General features: G+C 39.2%; 1 protein-coding gene across 3 annotated transcripts in view; it reads left to right on the forward strand.

Annotated features, from left to right (window-relative positions):
* Positions 1–18,548, forward strand: part of LOC128738022 (RNA-binding protein Musashi homolog Rbp6) — a 1,503,411-nt gene that overhangs the window by 177,731 nt on the left and 1,307,132 nt on the right. For all 3 annotated transcript variants that reach the window (XM_053832828.1, XM_053832829.1, XM_053832830.1), the window contains exon 2: positions 8,264–8,304. In XM_053832828.1, the coding sequence (XP_053688803.1) occupies positions 8,264–8,304 (41 nt within the window). The remainder of the gene's footprint in view (positions 1–8,263; positions 8,305–18,548) is intronic.

Here is an 18,548-nt window from a genome sequence, read left to right on the forward strand (position 1 = left end):
TCTTAAATCTCCTACTTCTAAAGATTTTGTAACTTTTTAGAAGCAAAAAACTTTGAAATAAGTGTTTCTCAAGGCATTTTTATCGTATTTCTCCTAAAAATGTGTGATTAAACTGATTGCTGTTATTCATCAATTTTAAGCTCTAGAACTGTTCTACAATTCGTTCTTTGACGTAAAAGGTCTATCTCTTTTAGTTTCGCTGCAATTTCAGTTTAAACGTATGGTTTTGGGTGTTGAATTAGTATCTGAAAACTGCTCGAACTCATACATCACGCATAGCACACTAGATCAACGCGTGCGACGGACACATTCTGACACACATGAAAAATAACAACAATGTTTTTCATAAACTGAGGGTTCGCCGCCACTTTTGCTTGCACAATCTTGCAAAAGTTAAGCCGCTTAGGTTTATTCGCTGGTAGCAGCTCTTGAACCTGTAGTGTGGAAGGATGCATTTTTACCCGGTTCAACACGTTCCAGGCCTCCATGGTGACAAGGAAATGTGCCGCAATTTGCCTTATGCTTGTCTTGAAATCGTTTCGCACGATTTGCAAAATTTTATGGTCAATCACTGACGCCACTTTCTGATGAGACTAAGGCTTCCCTCGAAGCCTCGTTGAAAACAACGTTCCTTATTGGAAGGGACGGTGCGTTGTCACAGACGTCCCTGAATTAAAATCATTGTGCAACAAAACGAACATTTCAAGATTTGTGTTCACTTACTTGCATTAGGTAGCCGACGATCCGAAAATTTACAAATGAAATGCAAATTTTCTCATAGGGGAATTGTGTATAACGTGCCCCCCTGGCCAATGTGCCCCCCCCCCCCTTCGTTTTTTGCTAAACAAACGAAATCAAAATGCAAAACCACCCAGAAACCATAGTATTTGATGGAACTAGCCTACTATGCAAGTATGACAGTTGTCACATGCTTTAAAAACAAAACAAAAATAAATTTGTTTTTGAGCAGCTTCCGATGTAACTTTAGGCGTCATTTCCATAAGCTATTTTCTTGTCAAAATCCGTAAATAACCGGTTGTTGCGATTCGATTGCGTAAAGTGAACTTCAAAAAGACATCTCTGCCAAAAATAACGGTATGAAACGCTTGATTTGCTTTAGCATTTAATATTTTTTCAAATAAGTAAAAGCAGGCCAAAATGCCCTACTTGCGGTGGTGCAATTTGCCCCCCTTGCAAATGTAACTATAAACATAGGTAAACAGATCTAAGTTGAAGCCAATTGCCATTATTTAATTTAATTAGTATTGTAGAGTAACCGTGGTGGGAACAATTTATTACCAACGTCCAAATTCTAGGTAATTCAACTACCCGGTACAAAATGCCACAGCTGCAGTATAATGTGCCCCATGCAGAAAAGCAAAAGTGCACCAGAAGGCCGAAACTAGGTTTATTTTATATAAAATACCGATATTTTGCAAAACAAAGGAAATAGTTTTACTTTCCACAAAATAGAGTTGGTCTGTCACCGGTAGAAATACTCAAATTACCGCATTGGGCATAATATACCGCAGGTGGGGTATATTACCCCGCGCAGACGAGAAACACAGCATTTATGTGCTTTTATTAAATAATTCCTAGCTAAACATGCTCCACAATACTAAATGAAATAAACAATTGCAATTGGTTGTCAGCTTAAATACCAACATATACTCGTAGTTGTCATGTTAATTTGGGGAAGCATAACAGAGATACATCCATTTCTTCTTAGGGGGGGCACATTATACACAATTCCCCTAACTCAAGAACTAATCAATCAAATGGAACCAAATTTAGCATGTGAAGGTTTTTGGAGGCAAGAATTTTTTCTATGATGAATTAGAACCCCTCCCCATTTTAGCAGAAATTTTAGAAATTTTTGCGTAACTCAAAAACTAATCGAACTCGAGAAATTTTAGAGTTTTCCATAAAACATAACAGACAATAACAAGACTACTAAAAACTATCTGCAGCCCCCCGCAGAAATCACCTTTGTCTACACTCAAAAAAATCAACATGTCGCATCCACGTGAAAAATCATGTAAACTTCTGTACAGCAACTTACGTGAACTTCATGTACTAGTTAACGGGAAAATTGATAAAATTTACCGGGATCGTACGTAAACTGGTTAGTATGAGTGCGAGTTACCAACAATTCACGTGAATGTTACATGAAAACTGTGATGGATGAGAATTACATATGTTTTCACGTAAACTTGACGTGCTGATTTTTTTGAGTGTAGGTTTATTTGTTTTCCATGGTCTACTGACCTCTATTACTTTCCTTCAGTTGGGTCCGAACGAGCGACAACGTGTAAGGAGAGGATCACCCCGAGGATCGAAATCGTACTTTACTGCGAAAAGGTTTTCCGTGAAATGGTACATTCTGCGTAAGGTTTTCTCGAAATGGTATCACGGCCAATATTTAAGTGCTATCCGCTTGGTGGTTTCCCGATCGATTTTCAATATTGTTTTCTAAAAATAAAAAATAAGAAAACTTATCCAATTTAATTCTACTATGTGTATTTTATTCACGACAGATACGTATTTCGCCTACGACTTGCAGGCTTCCTCAGTGTCTGTTTTCGAACTGTAATTCTTACACCAATCGATTGGAAAATCATCTAAGAATTGGCCCAAATGTAGAAAAGTATGGATTCTTGATGTTGAATGATTGAAAAATTGAAAATAATGAACCTGTGTTTTACCAGAATTCTCGCTTCGTGATTGGTTGTTGGGAATGACGTCATCAAAGTGGAAATGCGTTTTCACGCTTCGGCTTATAATTCAGTCAATTTTCAATATATTTCCAAGATATTTACACCAATTGATCGGAAAATCGATTTGGAAAATATTGAAAATATAGAGAACTATTGATTTTCAATGCGCGTCATTGAAAAATTGAAAATAACTCGGTCGTACTAGAAATTGTCGCTTTGATTGGTTGGAATAATTTCCAATTATTGTCGAACAAGTCTTGGTACAATTTAGGATGCACCGAGAAAGTTGATGGAAAGTTCCATTTAATTCTATTATAACAAAGTCACAAGAGAATCCTACCCTTTCTCGTTGATTGCTAATTGGCTTGAAAATTCCTTATTGAGATGTACCACCAACGAGCGGTGACGCAGTCGTGCACGTGTGCAGTTCCCGGTCGGTCGTATTCATCGGCTGCTGAGGAAAGGAAAGTATGGCGAGCGTGTATTGGAACTGGAGCACTCGTTTCGCTGCCGTGATGGAATATCTGGTTGCTGAATTTCTGGAATTGGCAGGAAACATATTGCTCGCGACAACAAAACGACCAGAATCATCCCTTCGTCGGCTTCGTCGATCGCAAAGCTGCTGAGGCTTTCCGGTTGGTCCGTTGCAACAAGCCGGCCTGGTTTGCGGTTATCGGTATTCCAATTTAGCAAACAGAGAATTACGTTAAGTGCGTTAGTGCAAGTTTATTGCAAGCTGGAGTTATGCTAATCAAACAATTGGTCCTTTTAAGGGCCATTCAACGATTGAAGAGTTTATTACATTTTCTTGCCCAGTTAGTACCATAATAACACAGGCAACGAGGGAAAAGTTGCATTTTTCGCCATTGCGGACGTCCAACAAATGACGGAAATAAGTTTTCTGGTCACGGGCGAAATTTTCTGCGACTTCCAAAACGTCTGCAGGTTGTAAATGTTATCAGTGTTCTTTTGTAAGCCTTACCGCTTACCTTTTGTAAGCGTACCGTCTACCGATTACCAGAGGAAAAGCACTATTCAACGTAGAAACAGATCATAAAAATTTATTTACTGTTTGGTTTAGTGTGACTTGGTTTCGTTTTGATAAAATGGATTCATTCAATTCATGGATATAACTCAAAAATCGGTTGAGGATTGAAAGTATACAATGTTACTACTTTGATAAACGTTACGTATGTAGCTTGTATACATGAAGAATCGTATTATTACATACATGGATACATCCTACTATCGCTACAAAGACACTTACGTAGTCCTAAGTCACCAATGTGGTCGTGTCTTGTGCACAACCCCTCTGATTTTTACAACTTTTGCAAGTGCGGAAGCTTAAATCTGAAATGTTTTATCTTAAATGTTAAATGATCTTAATCTTAAATCTTAAATGTTTGGAAATGTTTTATTTCCAAGACAACGTAAATAATACTGCTAATAATAAACCTTTGTCAATCTTTACTTTATGTAGCGGTTTGTAGCCCGTTTCCTTTGCTGTCTGGACATTTGAATTGGAACCAATTCAAGGAGCTAGCTCTTGTGGCGTCCGAATTAAGCGGAAAAGTAAACTTAGTGTTATCAGTTTTATCATATTGGACGCACCACACATGGGCAAAGGCTTTAAATTTATCGAGCAGCATAAGTAGGAAAAAAATTACTTAATTGAAGCACTCGCTAGAAAGTGCTTTTTCTACTCCAACTTCCGCTAGAGGCACCAAACTGAGCGTCCGAGTCACAGCAAATAGAACACCAAATTTGGACTCCTAGTAGCATAATGCACAGGGTATCGATATTTCTTCTCATAGCACCAAAACTTGGCACACAATGAAGTGCTGACCTTAAAAGCGGATAACGCCTGACGTGAGAAATGAAAGGTCAGATCGAACATTAATCTATCGTTCACATTTTTGCTTTTATTAGAGGAAAGCTGCAACGGAAGTAGACGGATGCTGTACATATTGCTCATAAAAACCGTGTTCAAAAAAATCATATAAAAAAACTAATTTTGAATGTAATGCTTGCAATGAAGTGAATTAAGCTAGGTCCTTTCAAGTCATGCCCTCAAGCGACGACAGTGCAAAGTCGATACTTTTGAGGGCTCGCGGTTAAACCGGTGTCGAAACCTTTTAGTCGCCCCCAAAATAGGCTTCAACTTTATTGATTTTGCTCATTGGCCCAAATGTATTTTTCGTCGCACCGCGGGCAAAGCTCATCGCGTTTGTTTGGCATCGCCCATGGCCACTGCAATGCAATGGCTGGCTGCTCAATGGTTTGTGACAAACTCTGTCTCCACCGACCGTGTGGATATGGATTCCGCCGCGCTGCATAAGGTTCTTTTCCAGAAGGATCCGAAGTGTGGTTCCTTCTGGTGAAGGTGAAGGCGCACATATTTTAAAATTGTCAGCATCAAGCGGCTTTTCTTCTGCCTACGTTCCGCGTCTCGTGTCGGCCGGTCGGTAGGCCGGTAGGCCGGCTCGACAGCTCGGCTCAGTCAAGCGTTGAGCCGTCGAATTTTCTCTTTGGTCTTTTCGGCTTGGCTGGATGCAGCTTTCGTTTGAGGGGGGCTTCGGGAAGGCGAATGTGCATCATAAAAAGTGTCAGCAGTACGACAGCTAAGGAAATGTGCCGGTGCTGCTGCTGCTCGCAGCACAGACACAACCACCGTGTGTACATTGGCTGTTGACGAAGGTGGAATTCGAGGAATGCCAACGGGGAAAAGACTGCAACTTCGAACGATCGGGTGGGGAGGGAAATCCTGATGGAGGAGTGTATCGCGCTATTTACCGAAAGCCTCTTTAAACGGATTGGTTCGGGGGCAACGACAGGCACCAGACGGGTGAACTGAATACTGAAGGATCCTACGACGTTGGCGGCGGTGAAAATGTTGACATTGGGAAGTGGGGAAACTGGTAAGAAAAAAAAGGAGGCAAAAGTAAGAACGGTTGGTGAGCGGGTAGGGTGGGGGATAAATAGTGGTGGAGAGGCGCGTTTTCAAGCGGATTGAGGAAATATGTCAAGCCAAAGGTACAAGTCAGGCCAGACAGCAGCTCCTCGTTTCGGTATGTCTGCACATTTCGTTGGTATGTTTTTTGCACTTTGTTGTCGTGTATAGGATTCTTATTAAAGCTGCATTAGAATATGTTCTATTTCAGTGACTTTTCCGTTCTGACAGCGAGATGAATGGTCCGGAGGAGTGGGACCTAAAATGTGCTACTTTAGTACGTAGCGAAACTGTCATTCAGCAAGCGAATTAGCGCTCTCCGTTTTCAGAGTTTTCCAGCTTAGCGTTCTTTAAACCTGGCTGTCGTTTTTTTTCGAACGTGGCATGGGAAATCAAGACGAAGAAACATTGTTACACTAAATAGTCGCTATTCGAAGACGATGAATGGAGCAATATTTTTGAGTTTTATTTTAGAAAACACCGACGGAGCATAACCGGCGCACACGTTGACAAATGATTGAGCTTCAAACGAACCGTTGCTGGTGGAGGAAACTTTCGAACTAATTTGTCAGTTGCGGCAATGTACTGTAACCGAGCAACTTTGTACGGTTGCCCCAACAAGGTCGAAAAATGTGTTAAAATTTGTCAAGCGATAGTACAACTTGTTACCAATTACCACATCATACCGACATCAAAGTCCGATGAAATGCAGCTCAGCAACTGCTCAAGTAGGAAATAAAAGTGAACTCAACGCCAACGGCAGAACCGTTTCACACACATATGTTGAGCTGCGCTTTGCCACCAGCAGCAGCCGGCCGGAGGAAATGACATGTGTTTCGAATGTTTTTCATAACCTGACGTCGAACGACTACGTCGGTCGGTCGGTTGCCACTGCCGATGACACGACATATGAAAAGTCAATCTTAACCGCACCATTATAATGTGCTCCATTTAGCTTGGTTGTCTTCGAACAATCATAAATGTCAAAATAAATTAGTCATTTATCACTAGAATAGTCTCCGAGCGCAGCCGAGATTTATCGTATCGCATTGCAGCAGATGTTCTCGGTTATTGGAATGTGCTCGATAGTGTCTGTTGAAGTCAATATCGTTGTCAGCCAATGAATAATAACTTTGTGAAAATATAGACACAAAAGTTGAATGAAACTATGGTCTATGATAACCTCAATTTTCTACGGAGGCATGTATCCACATTAACCTTTGCCAAAAGAACAAAGTTTGCCTACAATACAAATTAGGTACAAACTCCGTTTTCCCGGCAGTCCGAAAATAAAGCCCAAAGCTGCTGCATCGCAACGTCACGCGGGAGGGCAATGAAAATAATTCTGCTCCTGCTTAACCTCGCTTATCACACTCACGAACTGAACTATTCCGTGCCGGTACCGGTCGTCGCGTCGCCGGTTGGAGTGTTGAGCCGTAAAAACTTGCTCATTTCTCACCCTCACGTAGACTTTCCACCAGCAGCAAAAGTCCTGCTGGAAGCTACTACAACTACCGCCGGACGCTACCGCTCTCGGCAGGTCGGGTATCAGCAGCGGTGTCTCGTTTAGCGTTTCGACCGTGTTGATGACGGCACTCGTCGTCACTCTTGGCCGAGCCACGACAAATCCTTCCGTGACCCACCCGAAACACCACACCCCGCCGCACTGCACACCGTGGTGTGACGTGTATCGCAGAGAACAAAACGCGCGCTTCGGTCCGGCCAGGACCAGGACCAGGACCAGGACAACGTCTCATCATTTGTATCGTGCACACGTTTCAGCGATACATAACATGATCGTTTATAATTCATAAATGAAATTGTAGACAAACCATGCCCAGCCCATGCACGCCGGAGTGTCTCTCCGGAGCAGGACGCAGTGTCACTTCCTGCGGGAGTCAGTCACAAACTGGTCCGAGCAAAAAAAGTGGGGTAAAAAGAAACCTGGTACTTTTGTGCTGCTACCTACTGCTCCTGTGACTCCCGGTTCTACATCATTCAGAAGGGTGGCAGTGTTGCCATTTTGACTGTTCTGACTGCTGAAAGCACCAGCATTAGACCGGTAGCATTTTGACAACACTGACCATGCGTTGCGTCGCTTCGCTTCCGCCAAAGGATTTAGGAGACAGCTGTGTTTACTTCGCTCACTGTTTGGAATACATTAAAGCGGGTGTCGCTCGCTACTAGTAGATGACTGGCTGGAGGAGCAGACTTTTTCTCGCTTTCATACACACGCGGACAAACACAGCCTCTCAGTTTGTCCAGTTTTTTAATGAATTTTTATTGAAAAGAAAAGCCAGTACCTATCTACGTACCTACCTACTAGTACTATGCAGTATCACCGGCTGCTGCAATATAGAGGGTGATACATATTCATGAATGACACAACCGGCAACACGCGTAATTAGACCGACTGCACAACCGGACTCGGGACTCGGGACTTTAGAGACTGAAACGAGACTAATTCGAGACCTGCAGGGGGTTGACGCCGAGACGGTCTCTTGGAAGCTTCTCCTTCCAGCACAGATTTGCTCAGGATGACAGTGTATATTTTAATCGATTTTCTTTTTCTCTTCTGCTTTCTCTTTTTTCTTAGAAAAATGTTCATCGGAGGACTCAGTTGGCAGACAAGTCCAGGTAAGTTCAATCCTGGTCTGGTGGCTTTCACCCGGTGCGGTGGTGTGGACCCAACTTGGGGAAAGGTTCATTGAAAGGATCAAGAAAGTTGCGGATGGGATGGGTGCTTTCAACTAAGAGAAGCTTATGGTAATGAATATTTTTTGTGTGAAAATTTCCCAATGTTTATTATTGGGATACCCCATGAATTTGATGTATTTTAATTTGATTTACGACTTGAATCTTGTTATGCTATTCTAGGATACTTTTATTTCTTAACTTAATTTATATCTGGATTTTCTTCTAAATGGTGATTACTTGTAATTTACAACTTTAACTTCCTTCAAGTATTAAACTTCAAGTTTATTAAACTTGTGAAATGATATTGCCGCACCTGTGCACTTAGTTATCAAGGAATATTTAGAGTATTTCAGAAATACCAGTTTGACCAGTGAGAGAAGAAGTAGATTCGATTATAACTGGCAATCAAAATAAGAATTGCCTTAATTTTTGTATTACTTTACATGTAGACATAATTTTTTTTTAGATCTGCTTGGTCTCATAATTTTTTATGAATAATTATACGTTTATTTCACTAAAATTTGCCCGCCAAGTTAGCTCCGGGGTACGATGCTGGCCTAACAAGCCAGTCATCGTAGGTTCGAATCTCGACTGGGCGGTGACACTGTTGAGTCAATAGGATCTTTACACGAGCACCGCAGTTTTCCTGTACTCTAATAACTAGCTATTTTGTCTTCTTGCGTCGCCACTACCCACCGGGAATTGTAGTGACGCCATTGGCGTTGTACAATTGTTTGTATTTGTATTTTGGTTGATTCATCTGAAAATTTTTATATTATCTACATGAATATGAAACTTAAATCTAGAACAAAACTATTGCAGCATCCTAAACCTTGCAGCCTTCTACTAAAGGCGCGTGAAGAAACGCCTCCAAAGTCAAATAATTCTTCGACCAGCGTGAAGGTGCGGATGCATGACGTCAGTGGTTCATAAAACCCGTACATAGTCCGATGGAATCTGGTTGTCAGTAAAATCGATGAGCGAAGCTGTCTACGTGAAGCACGAATATCAATACGGGACAGCAGAGCCGGGGCATCTATTTCATTGTTAAGCATCTTGGCCACAAAAGTTGCTTGCTGAATCCTTCGACGACTCTGTAATGTCTCCAAATCCAAAAGCTGGCATCGGTCTACGTAGCGGGGAAGATTGTGAGGTAGACGACAGGGTAGATGTCTCAGGGCGATACGAACAAATCTTCGTTAAACACGTTCTATTCTGGCTTTCCAACACAGGTATTGAGGATTCCAGATGACACAGGCATTCTCAAGTATTGGCCGTACCAACGCGCCGTACAATGTCTTCAAGCAATGGGTGAAGTCTCGAGAAATTTTTTTTTGTGATGAACCTAAGTTGCGGCGAAGCTCTAGAGATGATGGTTGAACATGAGCTTGTTATCCAACAGAACTCCAAGATCGCTGATTTGATCGACGCGTCCGAGAATAGTTCCGTTTATCCGGTAATCAAATGAGATGGGAGTATTACATCGGTGGAATGTTATAACCACAAATTTGGCAATGCTTATTGTGAGCTTGTTTCTATTACACCAATCAGCAAAGGTGTATAACAGCGCTCTCAATCGGTAGCAATCAGTGATAGATTTCATAACGAGGTAGATCTCTAGATCGTCGGCATATAGCAGTGTGCATCCGGAATCAAGCAGAATAGCAATGTCGTTAAAGTACAAGGCGAATAGCAAAAGTCCCAGGTTACTGCTTTGCGGAACACCACAAGTATTACTGAAAGCACGTGAAACTTTGGTATCCAGCTTGACACGTAAAGTACGGTCTGTTAGATATGAGCTCAACCATGAAGTCAATCTATCAGATACACCGAGTTTAAAGAGCTTGTGCAAGAGTATTCGATGATCTACTGTGTCGAAAGCGGCCTTAATATCTGTGTACACAGCGCCAATTTCCAGCTTCCAGCTTCTATCCGTGAGATGCAGGTACTAGTGAAAACCATCAAGTTCGTCGCTACAGAACGACCTGGCATAAAACCATGCAGTCGACTGACATATAGTTTTTGGTGCTGTTCAGAATTATACCCGTTACGATGATTTCAAAGAGCTTTGATCCAGCAGAAAGACTGGTAATGCCTCTGTAGTTCCTTACATCTCCTTTTTTAAATACGGGAAATATATGGGACTGTTTCCACAGCGTAGGAAACTTCCGTTGCTCAAACGATTTGGTGAAAATTTGACCTAGAGGCACGAAAACAGCAGTAGCGCAGCGACAGAAAATAATGGTCGTAGCACCATCGGGTCCAGGTGAGCAGGAGCTCTTCAATTTCTTTGCACCAGGAATGACCATGTCGGGAGTGATATCAAAAATGTCCATATCAACAGCACCATCAGGGACACCTGACGCAGCTATTTCTGTATCATTAGTATCATTGACCCGCCGCCATAATTCTCTGGGTCTGACTCTTCTAGGCTGTCTCTGTAGATTTTATTCGTAAAAAGGAAGTAGGGTACGGGTGGGTATTTCCAGCCCATTAAGCGGTAGCCTGAACAATATTCAGGAACCCCGTTGAAACTATATTTATTCGAGACAAGATTTTTATACCAGTTGATAGAATAATATTTACTGAATATCGGCGTGTATTTTGGTCTTAATAAAACGCTACTGAATTTGAGTTATAGTCGCGAGAAATGATGAAGTCGCTGCGGCTAAATTGAGCTCATTTTGTATAGTGGTGTCTGTGTTTTTTAAATCCGACAGGCCGAAATAGCTAGCACAGCAATTAAATGCTTTTCAAAAACAGATCAAAAGGGACAAGAAAAGAGAAACCGAAAAATAACTCCTCGCTATTGCCTACATTCCGGGCTCATTGAAGATAATTAGTTTTGCAGTGACAACAGCTTGCTGCTGGCGCTAGTGTATCACTGAATCGATCATATGCACTAGCGCCAGTTGTCACTCAAATACCAGATATGTCAGCACATATATTGGTAGTAGTGCAAGTAACGCACCATACGCTGGAATTAAAAACAAAATGCTGCTAACGGCTAGTGAACGAAAATTGATTTATATTTACATATCAGAGGGGAATTTTTGTGTTCTTCCGTGATAAAAAGAAGTAGAATTGTTCTGTGATAGCATATTCACAGCTGTTTAGTTTCTAGAATAAGTAAACGTGATCATAATTGTGTGTTTTCCAAACCATCAAGAGCGGATATGCGTAAGCGATTGCTGCTGGTTTTTTTCAGCCTGGTTAAGTGATAGTGGCAAAACAGTGGTTTTGATGTTTATTGAATAAAATTTAGCAAATTACTTACATTTTTATGAAAATAGTTATAACACATTAAAGCCTGTGAGTGCTACATTCGTTTCAGTATTGTTATATAGCAGCAAAGTTTTTATTTAGGAAAGTGTAGCCAAAAAAGATAATGTATGCCGAAATTAGTAGCGTGATGGGAATACCCTCCCGTACCCTATAACGTTTTCAAATGAAGTGAAAAATATACCATATTCGATTTATCAGAAAACAACCTGTTTCGCCACATTTGCATCAACCGTTTTTAATCACAGAGGTCTGCCATAAAAAAATTACTTCATTAGAAAGTATTATGCTTCCATCCACTCTTAACAAACAATAAAAATCAATTTGTTCGAAAACTGTCTAGCTGTCTGACTTCAATCATTCAAGTGTCCCCATGGTCAGTAGAGGCCCCGTTCCATAAGTATAAACGGCAAAATACCTTAAAAATAACTGGAAAAGTGATTCCAAAACTCCAAAACAAAAATGACACAAAATGATTAAAGACGTAATACAAGAACAGCGCACTAAAGAAATCAACAAGTTACATGAAGGACCTTGGGGACAATAAAAAGTTGACAAAGAAAGGAAATTAAAATGACCAACAAATGATAAAAATAGCTTAAAAATAACAATAAATGATACAAGATCTTCTATTTCTGAGTAATTCTCGCTGAAACGGGGCCACTACTGACACGTGGTGTTCAAATATTGGAACTTTAGCGCTTAATTGATTGAAAATGGTTAAAAACTAAAAACTACACTTTTAGTACCTCGGAATAGTGGACCCCTCGTTCGCCAAGGGGCCTAACAGGTTCAAAACAAGTTGAATTTTGAGCAAACCTTGATATCTATATCCTGCGATATTTCATAAATTTGCCATGAAACAACTAACAAATGGCTCAGTTCTGTACAGAAGAAAAGCAGGGCTTTCAATATTGGATTTTATCAAAAAATTGCCGTTTTCACCATGAGCCCAACCGATTTTCATTTTAAGACCACTATCGGAAAGCTGAAAAAAAACTTCTACAAGAAACACCATGTCTTTTCTATGTCGTTCCACTTTCAGGACATCAATTTGGATTACATTCAATGTATAAAGACAAACTCGGTTGAAAGAAACGGTTGGTTTTATACTTTAACAAAATTGTTTACTTTTAGGACATCAAATTAGACTAGGTTCAATGTTCAAACGACAACATCGGTTGAAGAAGAGGGGTGATTTTGCACTCTGGCGTGCTTCCCAAGCACAGATTTCAAATTGTACTAGGTTTAATCGCGTTCGTAAAGAATTTTGTTGGGACGAAGGGACTTTGTCACTCTTTTTGGCGTACTTCGCAAGCACAGATATCAGATTGGTCTAGGTTCAATCGTCGCAAAGAAACTTCGACCTATTGGGACGGAGAGGTTTTGTCACTTTTTTTCTAAAAATACGTTAAAACTATAATGGCGTCTTTTGCGACCAATCACGAAGGATTTTCAGCTGGACAATGCTTTATCATTTTCAATTTTTCAACTATCCGTACTTTGAAATCGATAGGTTTCTTTGTTGGGGTTGATGTTTAAAAGATTTTCCGATCGATTGGTGCAAAATTGTTGAAAATCGATCGGAAAACCACTCGGAAGCTAAAACCTATCAATTTTCGTGACGCTCGCATTTTTCAATTTTTTGGAATTAACTCCTACCTTGCTGAATAACGTAGTCCTACGTCAAAAATAAATGCAAAAGATACAGGAATAAGTACAATCATTGCACAAGAATGAAATATGACGCACAATGACACAAATAATTTTAGAAAAATGACATAAGTCTGATTCCATTGTTGGGATTGAATACCCCTGATACAAAATATAGCTTATCCCAGCATCAGTATGTGGTTCGGTACAACCATAGATGAATGAAATGGATGGGTACGACCATTGGTAAATAAAATGATTCTGTATGGCATAGACTTGAATGGTCCGGTTCGACCTTAGACAAATGAAATGTGTCGGTTCGTTTATTGTTGAATAAAGTAAATCCTGATTATATAGGCACTGCATCCCGTACGAAACTTTGGCAGAATTGCTCCACTCCAAAGATGAGACAGAAATGATTTATCAAGTGTTCAAGAATGATACAAAAGTTATACAGGAAAAAATGGTTTAAAAATTATACAAAAATAACACAAAATAATGCAGGAAATAATACAAAACTAATGAAACAAACCAAATGAAAAATGTAAAACGATATAAATATTAACGGTAAGAACTCAAAAATGATAAATATCACTATTCATAACGATAACCTTTACATTGGACGAAGGAAATGGTAGAAGAAACTAATGAAATTAAAGCTTTAAATAGTATCCCTAGGAGTATCCCTACACTTGAAGAGCAATGGGCGAAATAGTAGATCATATCCGGGTCATTTGACGCACCTTCATTTTGTTCGTAGTTTGTTGTATTGCCAGATTAGCACCAGCACCTAAACATTCGAAACATTTGTACCATATTACAACATGAATATGATTCAAAAATTATTCAAAAGTGACATGTAAATATCGAAAAATACATTATTTTTTATAACGATAGTATTTTAAAATCAACGAAGAGGACGATGGAAGATAGTAATGAAACAAAGGTACTTTTAGCATCCAAACAGAGTGGGACAAGGCATGAAGGAGAATTGCTCTTTCGATTAAACTTTCAGCTTTACTGTAAAGTTACAATTTAGCATGCTTCGACATTTACACACTTTGCATATATTTTTACGGAAATCTATTATTTTTGCCATCCAGTTTAAATGCTAGTCTCCTGTTTGTGCACCATGTCGTACTGCCTACATTAAGCCACGTGTGATCTGCTTCATGTTTAATCGTATCGTCAATAGTCCAACTAGAACCAATTATAACAAGCTTTCGGCTGAACGCTCAACATATTCGCGGCCCCCAAAACGACGTCGCTGGCAGTGACTGATCCCGCGACGATAAAATAGTAGTTTTAGCAAGGGACACGTACCGGCAGTGTCACGCCCACGCACGTTTGGCTACTAAACATGGTAAACAATAAATCAGGAACCCATCATTTCCGACGGCCGTGCCGTGTTGTGCCAAGGATTGACTCATTTGTAGGATGATTTCGAATCAAATGGTTCAGGTGTCCACTGCTGTCAGGCAGACAGGAGGGAAACAGCTTCCGGTTGAATGCATGCGTACACCATCGGTACAAATTTCCGGACACGTACTGCTTCTGCAGTTCCCGTCGGTACCTACTATGGAGTGACGCATGCTCCTTCTCTGTCTCTCTCACACTCTCCATCCACGGTTGTTTGCCAGTAAATTTATTATCAAATATTTTCACAGTGATTTTGCAGCCGCCATCGGATCGACAATGTTTGAGAACAGCAGCGGCACGCACCTGTTGTATTGTAAGCTGAACAGCCTGTTTCTGCTCGAGCCAACCAGTCCCTTTCGATGATTAATTGGGATGTGCGGTTCGGTTGATAATACTATTTGACTACGTTTTAATCAGCGGGATTGCTTTTTCGAAATGCTCAACACGTTCCGTGTGTGTGTGTGTGTGTGTGCGAGCTGAGCTTTTGTAGCGCATTATGAATTCAGCAACGTTGATGACGGTGAAAGGAAGGGCTTCCGACCACCTTACCACCGCACAAACAAAGAACATCCAGCGGATGACTATTTTTCACTCTTTATCTCGAAACATAATAATAATCACCATTAATGTCAAACAGTCGAGACGCATCAGTTCTGGTTTTCTTCACCGGTTGTGGCTTTCATCGGGAAGCGTCCTTCCTTATGGTGATGATTACACTCACACGTACGTTGTGTGGTTGATGATTTTCCGGAAAGCCAAAGTCTTCCACCGGAAACAGTATGCGTCGATGCGTCGGTTCCTTTTCTGCCTTGCAGGACAATTTCGTTACAACAAGATATGCTCTCCAGGAAAATAATGACTTTCGACACTCTAAAAATTCAAATGAGACTTGAATGATAGTACCGAAAATTTGGTTTTGTGATTCAGTACTTGAAAAAAAAAAGTAAAATTTTTTAGTATGCTTGGTTCGCTGACGATTTGCGGTAATGGTGTCAGTACAAAATGCGCTTAAATGGAACCATTGAATGAACGTATCTGACATAAATGTAAATGATAAATTTTCCATCTTGTCGTAAAGCACACAAAGTGGGAGTACGGGAGAAACATGACCAGGTTTAAAACGAAGCATGCAGAACCAGCATGCGAGTTGCAATCTATGAGACCACGTTCTGTGCGACACGTCGCCGTAGTCGTCGTCGTCGTCATTGGGGTGATATTTGGTTGCATTTTTCGGTGCAAGACGCGGACCAGAACACTCGCAAGAGCATTCTGAATGCGGCATGAGCCAATATAGCACCGCGACGCTACGGGAAAGTTAACTTTACATAGCTGTAGTTGCTATTAAAAAACGACGAACGAAACCGAGAGACGGCCCATTACTCCATATTTTAGTTGCCGTCACTGGCGTAGCCAGGATGAAGCGCCCTACGGTACCTGGTCCATTTTCTCGAAATGGATTGCGAATGAGACCCATGCTTCATTAAATGTCAGTTTTTTTAATATTTAAAAAATTCGTAGTCACAAGATTTCCATAAAACTTCAGCCAAATTTTCCAATTGTCCCGGGCATTCCTAAATTTACTATTCTTTAATCCACCATCATCGAGCAAATATGGATTTAGATTTTAGAGCGATAGGGTGATTTATGTATTTTAGACAAGCGTCAGCCTCCTCTATTTTGGACATTTTCCGTTTGATTTTGCCGTAAAAGTCCAAAATAGAGTACGCGTAACGCCTGCCTAATACTGTTCTGTCCGAGACGTAGTAGCATCGTCTAAATTAAATGTTTTAATATGCACGCATTTAAAGTTGAAAACTGTTGTGGTCGATAGTAAGTCGCTTTGAAAAGAAATGTGTAATCTTATTTAACCTGCGAATTCTATTACGCCCATGTTCCTTGCATGGCCACAAGTTATGCAGTCATGAGACAAAAGTGACAAAAAGAGACAAAAGTTACAAAAATGGGATCAAAATTATGCAAAAATGATTTAAAAGAGATATTGTACAAAAACAACATAATATTGAAAAAAAATTTAAAAAAATTGAGCCATTGCAAATCATTTTCCAAGTTATTGTCAAACCCCCCCCCCCTTGGAAATTGACTTGAAAATCGGGGGGTAAAAAAATAATTTGTAGGATATGAGTTGAATTTATTTTATAAAATCAATTGTCTGTCGGCTCTACAGCTTAAAAAACTCGAAAAATGAGTGTACGAGTTGAGTTAACGCTTCTATCACGAAATAGAAATGGAAGTTCAAACAGTGGAATTTCCGAAACTCGGCCAAAAAAATTTTCTTTCGTTTTTGTCTTTTTGTTCGTAGATTTTCGCATTAAAAATAACAACGTATTTATTAAAAGCAAGAATAGATTTGGTTTCCATGTTTAAACTTTAAGTAAAAATGCCTAAAATCCATATTTTTTTGCTCGATTAAAAAATTCTCTTTGTTTTTTTTTCGCCTCCCCCCTTTAGTGGCCCAACACCGAAGAGACAAAAACTTTTTTAAATATTTGTAATGGCCTTATAAAAACGCAAAAAAGCACAAAGTGGCACAATATCGTACTAGAAAATGACACGGAAATATAAAACTGATAAAAATAATGATACCACAATGATACAAAAATTGATAGAAAAATAAAACCAAAAAGCTAAATAATCGGACAGAAAAAGAGCCCCAAAAACTCTATACTCTACGCGTCTATTTCTGCTCATAGTTTTGGATTACATGCGGTTGTTTTATGCGAATTATAGAATTGACGCAGTTTTTAGGTAAATTAACGGTGTTTTTTACGTGAATTGTAAAATTTATACGTTTTATTTTGCGCGTAACACATTCTTCGCGTAAAAACTAACTTGAGTGTATACCATTTGAAGTTTCGCCTTATTTAAAATAAGTGATATAAAAAATTATAACAAAAATGACACAGACAGAGTATTAAAATGATGTATGTTACCCAAATGATACAAAAATGACTCAAAAATGGTGCAAAAATGATATATCGGTCATTTTCGATCAAAAAAAAAAATAGAAAAGCGCCATGAACAGAAACAAAACTAATATGAAAATGACATAATATGCTTAAATATAATACAAAAATAATCTATAAATGGTTTAGAAACAATACATAAATTACCGTAAAATGGCCCAAATTGATAGGAAAAATAATACAGGAATAACACAACAATGAAATAATAGAATTAAAAAATAACAAAATGACGCAAAAGGATACAAAAAATGATTTTAAACACCAGAAATAATACACACTTAAAAATAATGCATCAAATTTTAGAAAAACAATAAGAAAGGTAAATAGGTAAATAGTGATACAATGACGTGCGAAAGCAATACAAAAATGATACAAATTTAAAAATATTTTCAAAATAATATAAAAATAACCAAAAATAATACAGAAATAACTCAAAATTGACAAAAATGAGAAAAATATGAACAATAAATATACAACAAAATGAATAAAAGAAAAATGAAATACTGAGTTACAAATATGATACCAAATATATACAAAAATAGTGCAAGCTTACATTAAATCGATCGAAATTTGTTATAAACATTATATAAAAATGTCACAAAAATTATAAAAACTGCCAAAAATGTTTTATATCAACAGAAAACAAAACCGATATAAAAAAGTATGTGATACAAAAGTAATACCAAACGGTCCAAAAGGCACAGAAATGATGCAAAAAGATACGACAATAACTTAAAAATGTCATATATGAGCACACGTGAATATAAATAATATATATTACAGAAGTAATACCAAAGTAATACATATAGTAGAAAGACAAAAAGTGATGTCAAAATGGCACAGAAA

Source organism: Sabethes cyaneus, chromosome 2 (assembly GCF_943734655.1).
Source record: "Sabethes cyaneus chromosome 2, idSabCyanKW18_F2, whole genome shotgun sequence".
Classification (NCBI taxonomy): Eukaryota; Metazoa; Arthropoda; class Insecta; order Diptera; family Culicidae; genus Sabethes; species Sabethes cyaneus.